General features: G+C 39.2%; 1 protein-coding gene across 1 annotated transcript in view; it reads right to left on the reverse strand.

Moving 5' to 3' along the window:
- The window catches only part of LOC139443967 (ryanodine receptor-like), a 203,752-nt gene that overhangs the window by 120,729 nt on the left and 68,038 nt on the right, over positions 1-14,985 (reverse strand). Inside the window, exons 3-11 of the mRNA XM_071224857.1 lie at positions 5,114-5,215; positions 3,574-3,645; positions 2,779-2,854; positions 2,348-2,460; positions 2,052-2,148; positions 1,412-1,505; positions 1,143-1,217; positions 572-728; positions 162-329 (exon numbers count right to left, since the gene is read on the reverse strand). Of these exons, the coding sequence (XP_071080958.1) occupies positions 162-329; positions 572-728; positions 1,143-1,217; positions 1,412-1,505; positions 2,052-2,148; positions 2,348-2,460; positions 2,779-2,854; positions 3,574-3,645; positions 5,114-5,215 (954 nt within the window). The remainder of the gene's footprint in view (positions 1-161; positions 330-571; positions 729-1,142; positions 1,218-1,411; positions 1,506-2,051; positions 2,149-2,347; positions 2,461-2,778; positions 2,855-3,573; positions 3,646-5,113; positions 5,216-14,985) is intronic.

Genomic DNA, 14,985 nt, shown 5'->3' on the forward strand with positions numbered 1-14,985 from the left:
GTCGTTTTGGTGGGAAACATCTTGCTTCCACAAAGGACTGAACTGCTATAAATAATTAAGCATGATTGGATATTGGAAAAAAAAGTCCAATAGCACCAATTTTGAGGGACATCGTGAGATGGCCTTGCTCTAGATAGCTGGTCAGGTCATGAAAAACTTACTTTTTTCTCTTCCACTCTGCCAATGCCTCTCTTCTTTGTCTCGAATGTCTGATAGGAGAGCCACAGGTTGGTGGAGCAGTGTTGGATGAATACAATGGAGTCACCGTACTTGATATCAGGGCGACCCATGCCCTCGTCCTCATGACCTTCAGACATCTTCTTGTCATCCTACAACAGACAACACCATGGACAGGTCAACATCAGATCTATACATTAACCAGATCAATGATCAGTAAGGCTGTTACACATGGACAGCTGCTTTTTTCAGTGATCCATTCATATAATTTGTCATGGAATCTGTTTTGTTGGATAATCGAGACTGGTTATTCTCTGTCATTGACATTTTATGTTATGTACATATACATGACAGTGACTTTAGCCATTAGTTTCAGACTGGAACTGTTTTTCACCTTTGACTGCCTGACAAAGAATGCAGTGCTCTCCTCTGAGGCGCTGCTACGATGGACGGTGTGAACTTGGTTGTCCTTGACGGCCGCCAGGTAGCGGCCAGATGTTACGTGGCGAATTCTGCACTGCTGTCCCCATCCCATGAACCCACCAGCCCATCTGAAACAATGTCACATGTCAGAGCCTTGTCACAACTAACAGAAATCAACTGTAACATAATGTGCATGGCATAACATATAGAAAGACAGGGGAAGCAATAACAGTTTGATCAATTGTTACACCCAATCTACTGATACTCAATCAGCCAGGTCACATGTTGCAGGGTCGGTGGGGTACCAGTCGCTCGTCACGCCAAAGGCCCGTGTTCGCTTCCCCACATGGGTACAATGTTTGAAGCCCCTTTCTGGTGTGATGCATCAATAGTTTGATCAATCGTTACACCCTCCGTGGACACTCATTCAGGTCACAACAATCCCCACTTTAGTTCCCTGCTAGTGCAGATCTGCCCAGGACACCCGGAGGTTCTGTTCTGGGACTCCCTTTGCAAGAGTGGTGTAGCAAACAGGCCCTTACTTTGTTCTGATGTGTTCAAGTCGCCACAGAGATCTAGCATGGCTGCATACAGCTCCAGTCTCATACATCACAGCACTGCAACACAAAGCATGTGATATACACTCTATACAGTCTTCTTCCTGTAGTTTTGCTATCTATCCCTTCATGTTTTAAACAATATTACTTTGAAGTCGCATAGCAAGAATACCATTCCTCAAAGATAGGTTAGAAATTGACGATAAAGTTACGTGAACAGTCTCAAACTGAATTAGTATTTCAATGTATCTTACTTGAATTCAGTTTCACTGCCAGCTTCTGGTATTGTGAGACACTCATCCATATGTCCATGGAACAGTCTCAACACATCCCCACCAAACACATTAGCTGAAACAGGAATAATTTAAATGCTCAGTATTTGCACACCTAGAGTACTTTCGGCCATGGGAGCTGTGCCAATATACACTTCTCAGAGGGGTACGCCAAGTATGTGATCTAGCCCACCAGTTGTCAGACTTTCATTTTTTGTGGCGGTACTTGAGGTTAATTTTTCAATCTGCAACCATTTATAATGTTATCCTAAAGTCAAAATGTTTTTGGTCCTGATAAGTCTTCAGCACTTTGGCACATTATTTGCTCAAATATTGTCTGGTCTATGTGTCTATTATGTCACTTGTGTCTATTACGTGTGAGTCAATGAATGTTCTTATGCCATTTTTAGCAATATCAGTAATATCCCGACAGGGGCAAACATAAAAGGGAGTCACACAAAAAACCCATGGGCAGAATCAAACCCAGACCTTCAGTGTGATGAGTGAACACATTAACTACAAGGTTACAAGAAATGTTGTCCTGGAAGTGCTGGCATGTCATTCGATGCTCCAATGTTTGGACCACCAGATACTAGTATCAAGACCTGTGACAGTATCTCACCTAAAGCTTTGGTCCTGACGGCGCCAGAACACATTGGCACCACAGTCCACAGAGTCTGCTGGAAGGATGCTATGACTGCAGAACCACTGCCGATGTGCTGAAAGATGGAGGAAGGTGGAGCTGAAGCGGTGATTTGTGTTTTCAACATTTAACAAACAAAACAGTAATAAACAATCAAGATCGTAAAAACTATCAACCTCAATTTTATTTTTAAATCTGCTCTAAATTTATGAAAAGTTTTCTTGAGCTGAGAAAGTCCACAAGTAGGGTCTTATGCTTGTGTTTTCAATACCTACCAGGTATCTTTCTGAGGACACGCTGACGAGGATGAGATCATCTCCGACTCGGACTTTCTCACCCTCAGATCTTTGTTTGGAAGCGGGATGGATTGTCCACCAACATGACTCACCTGGCAACACAACAGGTAAGATATAACAAAACTATAGAATATTTCACACTTCCTCCTTTTTGTTCACTCTATTAACATATAGCCAGCTAAAGGTATCCTTACATCATAACATTAAATTGTTCAGTTAAGTTGAAATAGGATATTAATTTCATCACAAAAAAAATAATATTTGGAAATAGTTGAAATATATCTGAATTGATGATGCACTATGAGATATGAGTATATCACTTTTACTCTATTATTATATATGCACTTTTATTGTCACAAATTTTCTTTTCTTTTCTCCTGTTTAAAGTAAATGTAACACGTGTGTCTAACCATTTGCAGTTTCCTGCAAGCCGACATCAAAGGCCAGTTTGTCATTGGAGGAGCTGGTTGAAAGACAGGAGAGATACTGAAACCAGAAAAACACATTAAGTGTTACATTGCCTGGAACAATACACCGAATACTACAAGAATCATGCATGAGTTTACAGAGGTTCAATTGAGAATACATCAATGTGTGTGAGAGTGTGTGAGTGTGAGTGTGTGTGTGTCTGTGTGTCTGTCTGTCTGTGTGTGTGTCTGTTTGTGTGTCTGTCTGTCTGTCGGTCTGTGGTGTGTGTGTGTGTGTCTGTCTGTCTGTGTGTCCCTGTCTCTGTGTGTGTCTGTCTGTGGTGTGTGTCTGTCTGTGTGTGTGTCCCTGTACAGTGGATACTTATGGTTAACATGTGAGCACTATGGATCCATGGGACATACATTTCAATAAGAAAGCAAAGATATCATCAACACTTTCGTGCAGTTAGCACAGGTAATATTGTATTTCCATGCTTAGACCACAATGGTTTACAAGCAATTTGTAAACTGTCCAAGTTTCCATGACAACAGTTTACAAGCACTATATATACTGACCATGTTTCCATGACAATGGTTTACAAGTACTATATATACTGACCATGGCTACAGGACAATGGTCTAACAGCACTATGTATACTGGCCATGTTCCCATGGCAACATGCCACTCTGTGTACTGACAATGTTCCATGGCAAGATGACAATGGTCTGAAAGCATTGTAAACTGACCATGTTTCCATGGTTACGTGACAATGATTTGAAAGCAATGTGAATACTGACCATGTTTCCATGGAGATGTCTGAGAAGAATTGCATGACCATACAATAATGTTCTGTGACCAGATTGGGCTGCCTGCAACAAAGCAAAGTCAATCGTTCTATTGTTGAAAATACAATGGAAAAAAGTACTACTTTCTGCTGTGTCTGTAAATAAAACAATGTTTTTTCTTGACCTTAGTTCAGATCCATCTATAATCGCTGAAGATGATGTCCAGTGACCAGTAGCCAGGTTAAAATAAATTTAACCTCCAAAATAATGACTCTACTGACCAACAACCTTGACCCAACATTTGCAACAAACATATTTTGTTATACCATATTAAAAGCCCTACTCTCCCTAACCAACTTCTAGACCAATCTGCAAGTAATCTTTATGAGCGCCCATGTATAAGATAAAACATTTACACGACAGTCCATATTTTCTGTGTTTATACTACCGGGTACACATTGTATACAGAAACCAAAGGGACTGCAAAGAGACCTATAGAAAACGTTTTTGTTTCATCAACATTTGAACTAATGTGTTCACTACCACTTAATCTCTGAAAACAAATTTAACTTGTCTATGGTTTTCATAAACTCTCTCCAGGTTCATTTAAAGCACCCTGAACTCTTACTATGGCAAAAACGGAATTAATGTTTTGTAGATTGACCATGTCTATACATACTTGTCTACAAATGGAATTGTGTGGCAATCAACATAAGAAACTATCCAAATACCACCTTTGATTGAAATCCAAAATGAGAAGTCCAAAATGAAGTTAACATTTATACTAGAAACATGAACAGGATGGCAGGATCGCCAACAGAAGACAGATCCCAAATGGAATAAACTCATGTGTACAAATAGTAGAGCAAGCCAGGTAATAGTCATTAGGAAGCACCAGAAATCAGAATCTGTTACTAACATACCAATCAATACACTTATCAATCTTTGAGTACACTGTCAAAGACACATGATGCATGACATACAGCTACCTAGACTTCCACTAAGAAATGGGGTAGCAGACTTAATGGAATCAGTAGGCATGAGCAACGTCCTGATTTAAAGACTACAGTATCTTCTAATTTCAAGCTCGTTGATCCTGAGTAACACAAGTATACACTTTGTTATACAGGATGTCAGCACTGGATCAGGTGTCAACACCTCGAACATGCTGGCAACCAAGAAACACGGACCAATCAAATGTCAAGAGATTGAAATCTATTCCACAGTGTGCAAAATTGTGTAAAACAGGAGATTAGCTTGTCACTGAGGTGAGACTATTTCTTACTCAACAAAGGTTGGTTGGTTTGTTGTTTTACGCCTCACTCAGCAATATTCCAGCTACATGGCGGCGGTCTGTAAAGAATCGAGTCTGGGCCAGACAATCCAGTGATTGGTATCATGAGCATCGATCCACGGAACTGGGATGGATGACATGCTTCAACCAAGACGACGAGGCTGACCACCTGATCCCATAAGTCGCCTCTTACGACAAGCATAGTCACCATTTACGGCAAGCACGAGTTGCTGAAGACCTATTCTACCCCAGACTCACTGTGGAATCTTGGGATGTTGAGGTGACCATCTCTTGTAGAGCGCGGACCGAAAGGGCTTGTTCCAGCACAAACACAGACACTGAGATATCCGGAGGAACATCCTGAAGTAGAAGAGCAACAAACGATTACTTCACCTGATTCCCATTCCTCTTGATCAGATTCTCGAGGACATAACCCCCGGGACAGTTTCCACTGTCAGTGTTTTCATCCCACGCACCGACACTCCACATTACTCTAACAGTCTGTGACCTTAGCCACATGTTCGAAGACAGTCTAGAAAAATATCTTCTGCCTAGTGACAATAGCTAATCATAATTTGCACTTTTAACACAAATCTACAGAAGACAAATTTGGCCCAGTAAGCATATAGAGAATCTCACCCGAGTGTCTTTTGATATCAAATATATCAACACGAGTTGATTAAAGTGGCAAAATTCCGAGGCTTGCCGAGGATTTTTGACACTTTTATCAACGAGTGTTGATATATTTGATATCAAAAGACACTCGGGTGAGATTTTATTTATCATCCAACATCATTCTTCCAACTTTTTCAATTTGTAGACAGTAATTAGCAGTGTTTTCAGTGTAAAAAGTACTGCCAACAGCTTCAGTAGCAGAGCCATTAGTGATGTCATTTGATTGTGACGTCATGGTAACCAGTGATGTCACAATGGTCTGCAAAGCATTGTGATGTAATTTCATTGCAGCGATATCTACAGTGTAGATATCGCTTGATCTCACCTAAGCGATATCTCCTGTGGGAACCAGTTTTGGATGATAAAAAAGATTTTGCACTACTGCAAAACCTAAAGCTAAAGTAAGTATTTGGCCCAAGGGCTAATTCTACTTTCAGAGTCTACATAATCACAAATATAACAATCAAAGGTTGGCATCATATACATCTAAGTACTCTAATCACAAGAAAAAGAAAACAACTTCAGAGCTAGCGACTTCATCTTTCATAAGATTCCTGCTGAAACCAATCTCCATGGAATCGTGTATCATATGATATGTCCAATAATGTTTGTTTGTTTGTTTAACACCTCACTCAGCAATATTTCCACTATATGACGGCGGTCTGTAATTAATCGAGTCTGGACGAGACAATCCAGTGATTGACATCATGAGCATCAATCCACGCAATTAGCTCTCTGTGTTGGTATGTGGTAGTTTCAAAGTGATTACTTACTATTAATCTTTTATGGGGAAAATCAGATATGTCGGAGACATACTGAACAAAAAGCTTAGGGATCATGAATATTTTTGGATATTTTTTTGTAGTGGAGACTGAGCACACAATTTAAAAAACACATCCAAAAACTATTCACAATCCCTAACATTATGAGAATCAGTTTTGTATATCATGTAAATATTAAAATATCCCTTGAAAACGCGGAGCGGTTTAACTAGGCCACTAGGCCTGTTCGAACTCATGCAGGTATGCAAGTGTAGTGAACGTACAGTAAAATATGTTTATAATGAACACACTTACAACAAACTTACGGATGTTATGAACTTAATCCCAGAAGCATGGCTATGTACCAAGGACATCAGGTACAAATCTGGGATTAAAACACATAACCAGCAGATCCTGGCATGGTTAAGGGAAGCAACTCTGGACATTAAGTTGTGCTAAAGGGGTCATTGTTGCATAGGGTACAAAAGAAATGTACCCTGGCGGAAATCAAAATACAGATATGTACCCTAGCCAAATTCAAAATACAGAAATGTACCCTGGCCGAAATCAAAATACAGAAATGTACCCTGGCCGAAATCAAAATACAGAAATGTACCCTGGCCGAAATCAAAATACAGAAATGTACCCTAGTTGGCAACTGCATAGAATCCAATTCAACAGTGAGTGAAACTTGTTTCTGCAATACCAAACCATAGTCAAATCACATGGCTGTATGTGTTGAAGAATCATATTTTTTAATATAATCACAACGATTCAATCCTGCAGCAGGCAATACTATATGTTAAAATGAAACCAAAACCAGCTCATACACCGTCATCCATCGCCAGTCACCAAAGTACCATGCAATGGTCTGCTAGGGTACACTTCTGTTTTACGATTTCAGCAAGGATTTATTTCCGTACACAGAAAGATACATGGGTTCATTTACAATAAGAGATACATGGGGTACATTTCTGTAGTACCCTACATGGCCTTGACCTCTTAACTTAGTATAGGGCACCTTAGTCTGCATGGCCACCCATTCAAAGTTGCTTGTTGTGCTCGCATCCCTTCCATTAAAATCAAAAGGCAAAACTGTGTAGGTATCTTCATGAAAAGACAAGCTGGACAATCAATACCTCCGTGATGACAGAGTCTGGTAAATTTGTCTGGGAGCCTTCCTACCATCAAATATTGATTGGTAATTCACATTAGGTCACATGGATAACGTTTCAGCCAAAAGTTTTTCCCATACATTGGCAAAGGATGTTCCCTCTGTGTAACATTTCACATACATGCAAGGGCTTTCTCCTGATGTAACATCAATTATTCAAGCACACTTACAGACATGTATTTTTTTAAACTCCTCTTAAGTTGTACACATGCTCTGAAATAATCTTAGTGTCTTTGATGTTGGAATAAAAGAGCAGTTTTTATTATCTAAAAAAAATCTTTGTAATCTTTTCAAAAATGGTACTTATTACATCAAAAGTTATTGCTTAAAACCAAAAAGCAGCATATTCGTTTTAAAAAATTGTTTTGAGCTGAAAGAAACTGAACAACATAGAATTCTTACTGCTTGCATTTCAAAATCCCAAATACTTCCATCAGAATGACAACACATGCTCCTATAGCAGCATGATAACAATTTCCACATCAAAGCAAACTAATTTCTCTCATGGCATGACCTTAAGATGGAGGTCACCTTGATTTCAACTACCCACAGAAAAACAATACAAATGCTCATATGCATACAGAATGATTGTTAAATGCATCTTAACACAGTCTACACGGACTTTGAAGGAGCTGAGATGCAGAAACCAAATTATTCACAGTTTTTCCCCTAGTTTCCCCATGGTCAACTACTTTTCACGTCTGGCTCAGTCAGTTGAGATGAAAATGGAGAAAAATATCATCCCTGAGAGAGTGCTTGAAGACAATACATAATTAAAACGATTCCCTGCAGAGCAGAGCTGTTTGTGCTCAGCACTAGTAGGTATGACTTTGTTTCTTTTGGAATGAAAATTAAATTTTAGAGATCTAGAATCAATTTTCCTGGCACTGGACCTGCTGTTTGCCTCCCCAGTTGAACACCCTTGTTGGGAGTATCAAAATTCAAGAAACTACATTGGAAACCATTACTTAATATTTTCATTTCATGCTTATTCATCTATACTGAGGGGCGGTCTTGTGGTTAAAGCGTTCGCTCGTCACGCCGAGGACCCAGGTTTGATTCCCAACATGGGTACAATGTGTGAAGCCCATCTCTGGTGTCCCCCTCCGTGATATTGCTTGAATACTGCTAAAAGCGGCGTGAAACCATACTCACTCACTCACTCATCTATACTGATGCAACAGAAATACTAACAAACTACAATGTACACCACCCTGCCCATACATTTGACACTGGTGAAGAATTTAAGTTTTTATTCAGTTCCTATATGGAAACATGTTTTGCTCATCATCACAGCCGGCAATATTCCAGCTCTATTACATAGACCTGTAAACAACTGAGTTTGACCAGTGTGCGATGACACACCAGCAACCAAGTTGCTACACCAGACCACCTTATCTATTGAGCCACCTCCTGGGTGTAGGGGATGGGGGGTGGATAACCTGGGCCCACACATTTCTCGTATCCCCTTCCCTGATATTGCTGGAACATTGCTAAAATCGGCCAAACCAAACTCACTCACTCACTCATCTGTGGACACGTATGACAAGCATAGGTCAGTGAAGACCAACTCTTCATGGGTGACATCTGTGTTGAAATACTGTGACATTACTGGTAAACAGCATTGCCATGGCATTTTCAAGTATGGTTCAATAATACATGCAAGACTTTTATGTTTATATTAATTTGCGTACAATCTGTGTGATGATCCTACTTTCTCCTGTTTATATAGCATAAAGAATGCAAAGTTAACTTCATAGCAATACATGTGGCAATTGCAGTTTTTTAAGAGTTATCTGCCCTTGCCATGTATGATTATGGTGGTGAAATGGGGCTTACCATCGCATATTATTGCACTTATATAGAAGAATGCATGCAGGTGTAGGTGGCTGCTTGTACTAGTCAGGTTTTATAGTGCTAGTGTAAGAGTGAATATTATCCTTCATTATTTTTTTTATCCCGGAGATGAAATTCTCTAGTGTCAGGATTATTCTCCCTAGTGAACCCATACCAGTGTTGCACTAAGGTAGGATACTATCCTCTAGAGTAAAACTTCCCCCAGGATAATATTTATGTAGGATATAATCTTTTCTTACACTAGCCCACTGAGACACCAAGCTGCAGTTTAACATGTATACCTCAATCAGCCACACAGTTTACCGACTCCGAACTGACACATCCTTGTTTTAGCTCATTAATGCTAGGTGCCAGGCAAGGTAACAACATGTACCATGACGCAGACAGCGGATTGAACCACCGACATTCTACTCTCCAGACAGGCACTCTACCCACTAGGCCATGGAAGCAGTCTTACCATGAATGGAACTCCAGAAAGAGCTCTACCTGATTTGTCAGATGTAAAATGACTTCATGGAAATTAGAAGTAGAAGCGCTATAGATAGACTAATTTGCATGCACAGTGGACATAAAATAACATAACACATTTTTAAGAAACACCATCACCCAACAATGCTGAAGTGAAATACACTACCCAAAGGAAGTTCAAGAATACCTGATTCCTTCACATTGCTATAGTTCTTCTGTCATACCATGACAAAAGAGTAAGTGAGTGAGTGTGTATGGTTTTACACCGCTTTTAGCAATATTCCAGCAATATCACGGCGGGGGACACCAGAAATGGGCTTCACACATTGTACCCATGTCGGGAATCGAACCCAGGTCTTGACGTGACGAGCGAACGCTTTAACCACTAGGCTACCCAACCGCCACTCTAAAGAAGTTCAAGGACACCTGATTATTTCATTATGGTGAACCTTTCATGCCATGACAGATTAACTATAGCATTATGAAAGAATCTGGTGTTCTTTAACTTCTTTTGTGTATATATAACAAAATTTAAATAATGTTAGTTGGATACAAGTACTGAAATGCAATCACATTAAAATCGTAAAACATCAAAATTTGAAAAATGACTGATTTACAAATGCTGTATACACAATCATATAAAATATGACTAAAGGGGACCAAAATTGAATAATGTTGGATACATACAAGCAATATGTAAATATAATAACAACTGTATTTAACATTACAAAGACAAACACAGATATCAAGATTTTCAAAACTGAACAAAATGCACAGCCAGCATGGACACTAGACAACGCTATAATCACCGCTCACACTCATGCTTGCTACAAATAACTGGATTAATTATGGACCATAAATTGGCATCAGGTTTATTTACCTTCCCCTAATCTCCATGGAGATGTAGGAATAAACACTATGTATCGCATACACCATCACATGAAGATAAACAGCCATCACAAGGAAAACAAGCCGTCTCTTCTTATGAGAAGAGATAGAATGTCCTTGTGATGTGCAGAGCGAACATGGATGGCGGTGTATGTTGATTCAGCCCAATGTCACCCTGAACTTAATGAATCTGGCCCATGGATGAAGCTAATATATAATAGTCACGATTCGATTATTGTAAACTCTTATCAGTCTGTATACTGTCAGTAAGGTAAATCAGTGTGTATTATCTCCCTCTCACTGGGTATTGATTGCTAAAAGAAAATTGTCCTCTTGAACATATCGGTGTACTTTACACTACTGACAAAATGCATGTAATTCTGTAAGGTAAAAATGCTGATCACATTGTTGACAGTCAAAAATGGATATGGTGTTATATTTTTAATACTTGGTTTATCGGTCCAAAGATCCTAGAAATCAGCAAAAAAATATTTTCAGTTTAAAGCTTTTTTTATTACCACAAGCCTGATAATCACAACAATCACAAGTGATACAAGCTCAACGACTGCCATAAATGTTTGTTCAAAGCAGGAGATATAGACCAGATAATATTCGTAGATTTTTCAGTACTCGAGTAGTGTATTCCCTTAGTGTATTCCCATGTAAATATAAGAAAAATAACATTCTGTCCCATTTCCCACAAAATGTGAAATGAAATATAGAGAATTTGACATCATATTTTTTTCATTCCCCAAAAAACTTTTTATTACCGTATTCGACCCAATAAGCGCCCAGGGCGCAAGATTCTTGACATTTCCTTACCACTTGACATGTTATATTGGAATTTCAGATACCGAAAGTCATAGGAGCATTGCACTGAATGCCATTCATATCTACTGATCAATTGCTGTATTTCATGTGGTTTATACAACAAATGGAGCTGATTTTCAAGACTCCATTAATTCACACTTGAAATGTTAACATACATAGCATGATATTCCTATCCACTCTGTCGAACTGAACTTTAACCAATGTGTTCTTCTTTAACAGAAACCAAATACTTTGCATGGGCAGATACAGCTTTTTTGAAAAGGGGGGGGGTGCACAATTAAGATCTTTTTATTGTCTTTGGTGGTAATTTATACAGAAATAAAGATTTTTGTCGAAATAAAAAGGGGGGGTGCGCACCCCCGCTACCCCCCTCTGTATCCGCCCATGCTTTGATGTTTTCTTTAACTTTTACATCCAGGACAATTAGGGAAATCCACTGGACATAACAAATCCTATTGACATGGAGCTCTGATGACTTACACACACTGACCACTATGATGTCGCTACATATTGCCTCCATAACAATCTATTTAGTTGCTTCCAGTTACATTTTCACTGCAAATAGCTGCAAATAGCTGCAAAATTGCTGATGTGGCATTGTGGAAGCAGCAATTACTCACCCACTAGAAGACTATTTTAGGCCTATGTTGCATAGGTTTCAAGACTGCCGGAGAGTTCACTTCACAAGTATTGTTATGTTTATAATCATGTGCTTCTGTAGCTATTTGGACAAGAAAACAGAATTGTGTGCTGCTATTATCAATACGGTGAAGCAATTGTTTGTATAATAGGACCATCGATTGATCTGGACATTCCAAACGATTTATCGATTTCCAAAATATCTAATTGACAAAAGCATTAAGTCTGCAGTAATATTTGCAGAATCAACTTTGTGATGAGCACATCAAGCAGTCAAGCTGACCTATCAAGCATCATTGCATGTATACTACTCAAAAGAAGTTAAGGAACACATTTTGTTCATATGACAAGTTAATCTGTCATGGCATGACCTGTTAATCTGTCAAGGCATCCGATTTTTTCATACGACTACAGTTAATCTGTCACGGCATGACACCCGCTTTTTTCATACGGCTACAGTTAATCTGTCATATCATGACACCCTATTTTTTCATATGACTACAGTTAATCTGACATGTCATGACACCCGCTTTTTTCATATGACTACAGTAAATATGTCATGGCATGGTAGAGTAACTAGTCCTTAGCACAAATTGGGTGTTCTTTAACCTCTTTTGAGTAGTATACATCAATTAGCATCTCATTATAATATGGCGAAACCGCATTATCAGTGGTTCATATTCGGAAAGGGAGGTCACTCTAATTTCAAACGGGAGCTATCTCCGTTGTTTTCGTATTTGAGAGTAATGGCGTCACCCACACTGTACATTGTTGGTCTAGCTATTTAATGCCCAGCTTATCCCTAAGGTAAAACGTATTCGTAATTAAATGTTTGAATGCATTATATATTTATGTTTCCATCCGTACATCTTCTAAGATTGGTTTAGTGCTGATAACCATTTTCTAAAATGTGGGCCCAGATCTTTCCCGTCATCTATAGTGATCGAAACACGTGGGCCCACATTTGTATTTCGCCTAGCTTCGTTAGGTTGTTTCGTTAGTTCTGATAATCAATCCCTAAATGTTCCCTGATGTTCTTCCGTCATATTGATTGCAACAGGAGGGACCACATTTATTAATTGCGAAATTCTACTTAAATATTGATAATCATTTTCTCAAATGTGGGCCCACATTGTTCCCGTCATATATGGTGATCGAAACAAGGGGGCCCACATTTGTATATCGCCTAGTGGGTAGACGTTCTTCCGTCATAGTGATTGCAACAGGAGGGACCACATTAAAAAAATCGCTAGCTTCATTAGCTTGGCTTACTTATAACCATTTTCTAAAATGTGGGCCCACATTGTTCCCGTCTTATAGTGATTGAAACAGGTGGGCCCACATTTTTAAATCGTTGGGTTTCATTAAGTTGACAAAGTCATTTAGGCTAGTGGGCACACGTTTGACATTATGTGACATTATATATTATTCATATTTTGTAATATTGATGGGAAATGTCTTTATAAATCATTTCGTGTGACGTTAATTGCACGAAAGGCACAAAGTCTTTGAAGTTTGAATAACTGCGTCATAGCTGACCACACTAGTTTTACAAAAATAGCTACAAAGCAAGAAAACTTAAATCTACTTCAAATTAAATTTACAGAGGCAATACCACTCATTCTACTTTTTCCAATATAACACATCAATCTAATCATAAGTGTTGGTGGCCATATAAGCCTGAAAATATGTCTACACTTGAATTGATCTCGGACATGATACAAGCCTCAAACGTTTCCGAGAACTTGTTGCATAAAAGGAATAACTCATGAATATTAATGACCCCACGACCTAGTTTTGCGATGTTCGTAGAAGTGAGTTCTGCTGTATAGCCATCTTATTAGTACATTCTAATCCAATTATAAGTCATAACACTTATTTTAAATAGACAAATTAGGAGTTCGTTATGCGGGTTTGTTTACGTAGTATGTATTCTCAACAACAAGTGCGTTTAGTTTCGAATGTGGGCCCACCTCAAACTTTCGATTAGGCAAACGGAGTTAGCTCCCTTCTCGAACCACTGATAACGCGGTTTCGCCTTATCATATTATTGTTTTTCATTGAGTGTAACCCTATATTTATTAACAAAACTTATTTTAGTGGTACATATACTTTTGTTTTGTGTTTTTCCTAGAAAGTGCTCCGCTGACCACTCCATTACTTCCTGTGGATCATGTCATATTTTCTTGAGCTAAGCAATTATTATCAATGGATTATAATCAATTAAATGATCAATTCGAGAGCTCCAGTTATTGATATGAATGTTCCCGATGATAGTCAGCACCAGCCATTATGTTATTCCCAGTTGCCACCCTCTTGGCCCCATGTATTCAAGCCTGCTGTGGAGTGAGTGAGTGAGTGAGTGAGTTGGGTTTAACGCCAATTTTAACAGTATTCCAGTTATATCACAGCGTGTCAGCTTAACGTGAGAGGAAAGCCTAAAGTGATGCAGGTCTCAGACGTTCACCACTTCGGTGAAACCCACGTGCACAGGTATGGTGCTGACGAACCTAGAAACATAATCCCGGCGAACCAAGGGACGAAATTCTGCACAGCGAATCACGGCACTTTAGACGACCTGGCCACCCGTGCCCCTCCTACAGGCAATTAAGTGTGTTCTTAATGGACTGCACAGGAATTTCAGAGCATGTAAATTCTTAAATACCACAATCTGCAAATTTTCAGCTATACTCCAGCAGCCTCCAAATAAGTCTCAACCAGGCAAACCTGTGACTGATAACATGAGCAACAATCCATGCCATTATGGTACATTACCTGTGAAGATTCAGGTAAGAATAGGCCTTCAGCAACCCATGCTTGCCGTAAAAGGCGGCTTT

This window comes from Haliotis cracherodii, unplaced genomic scaffold (genome assembly GCF_022045235.1).
Source record: "Haliotis cracherodii isolate W230 unplaced genomic scaffold, xgHalCrac1.p SCAF_5, whole genome shotgun sequence".
Classification (NCBI taxonomy): domain Eukaryota; kingdom Metazoa; phylum Mollusca; class Gastropoda; order Lepetellida; family Haliotidae; genus Haliotis; species Haliotis cracherodii.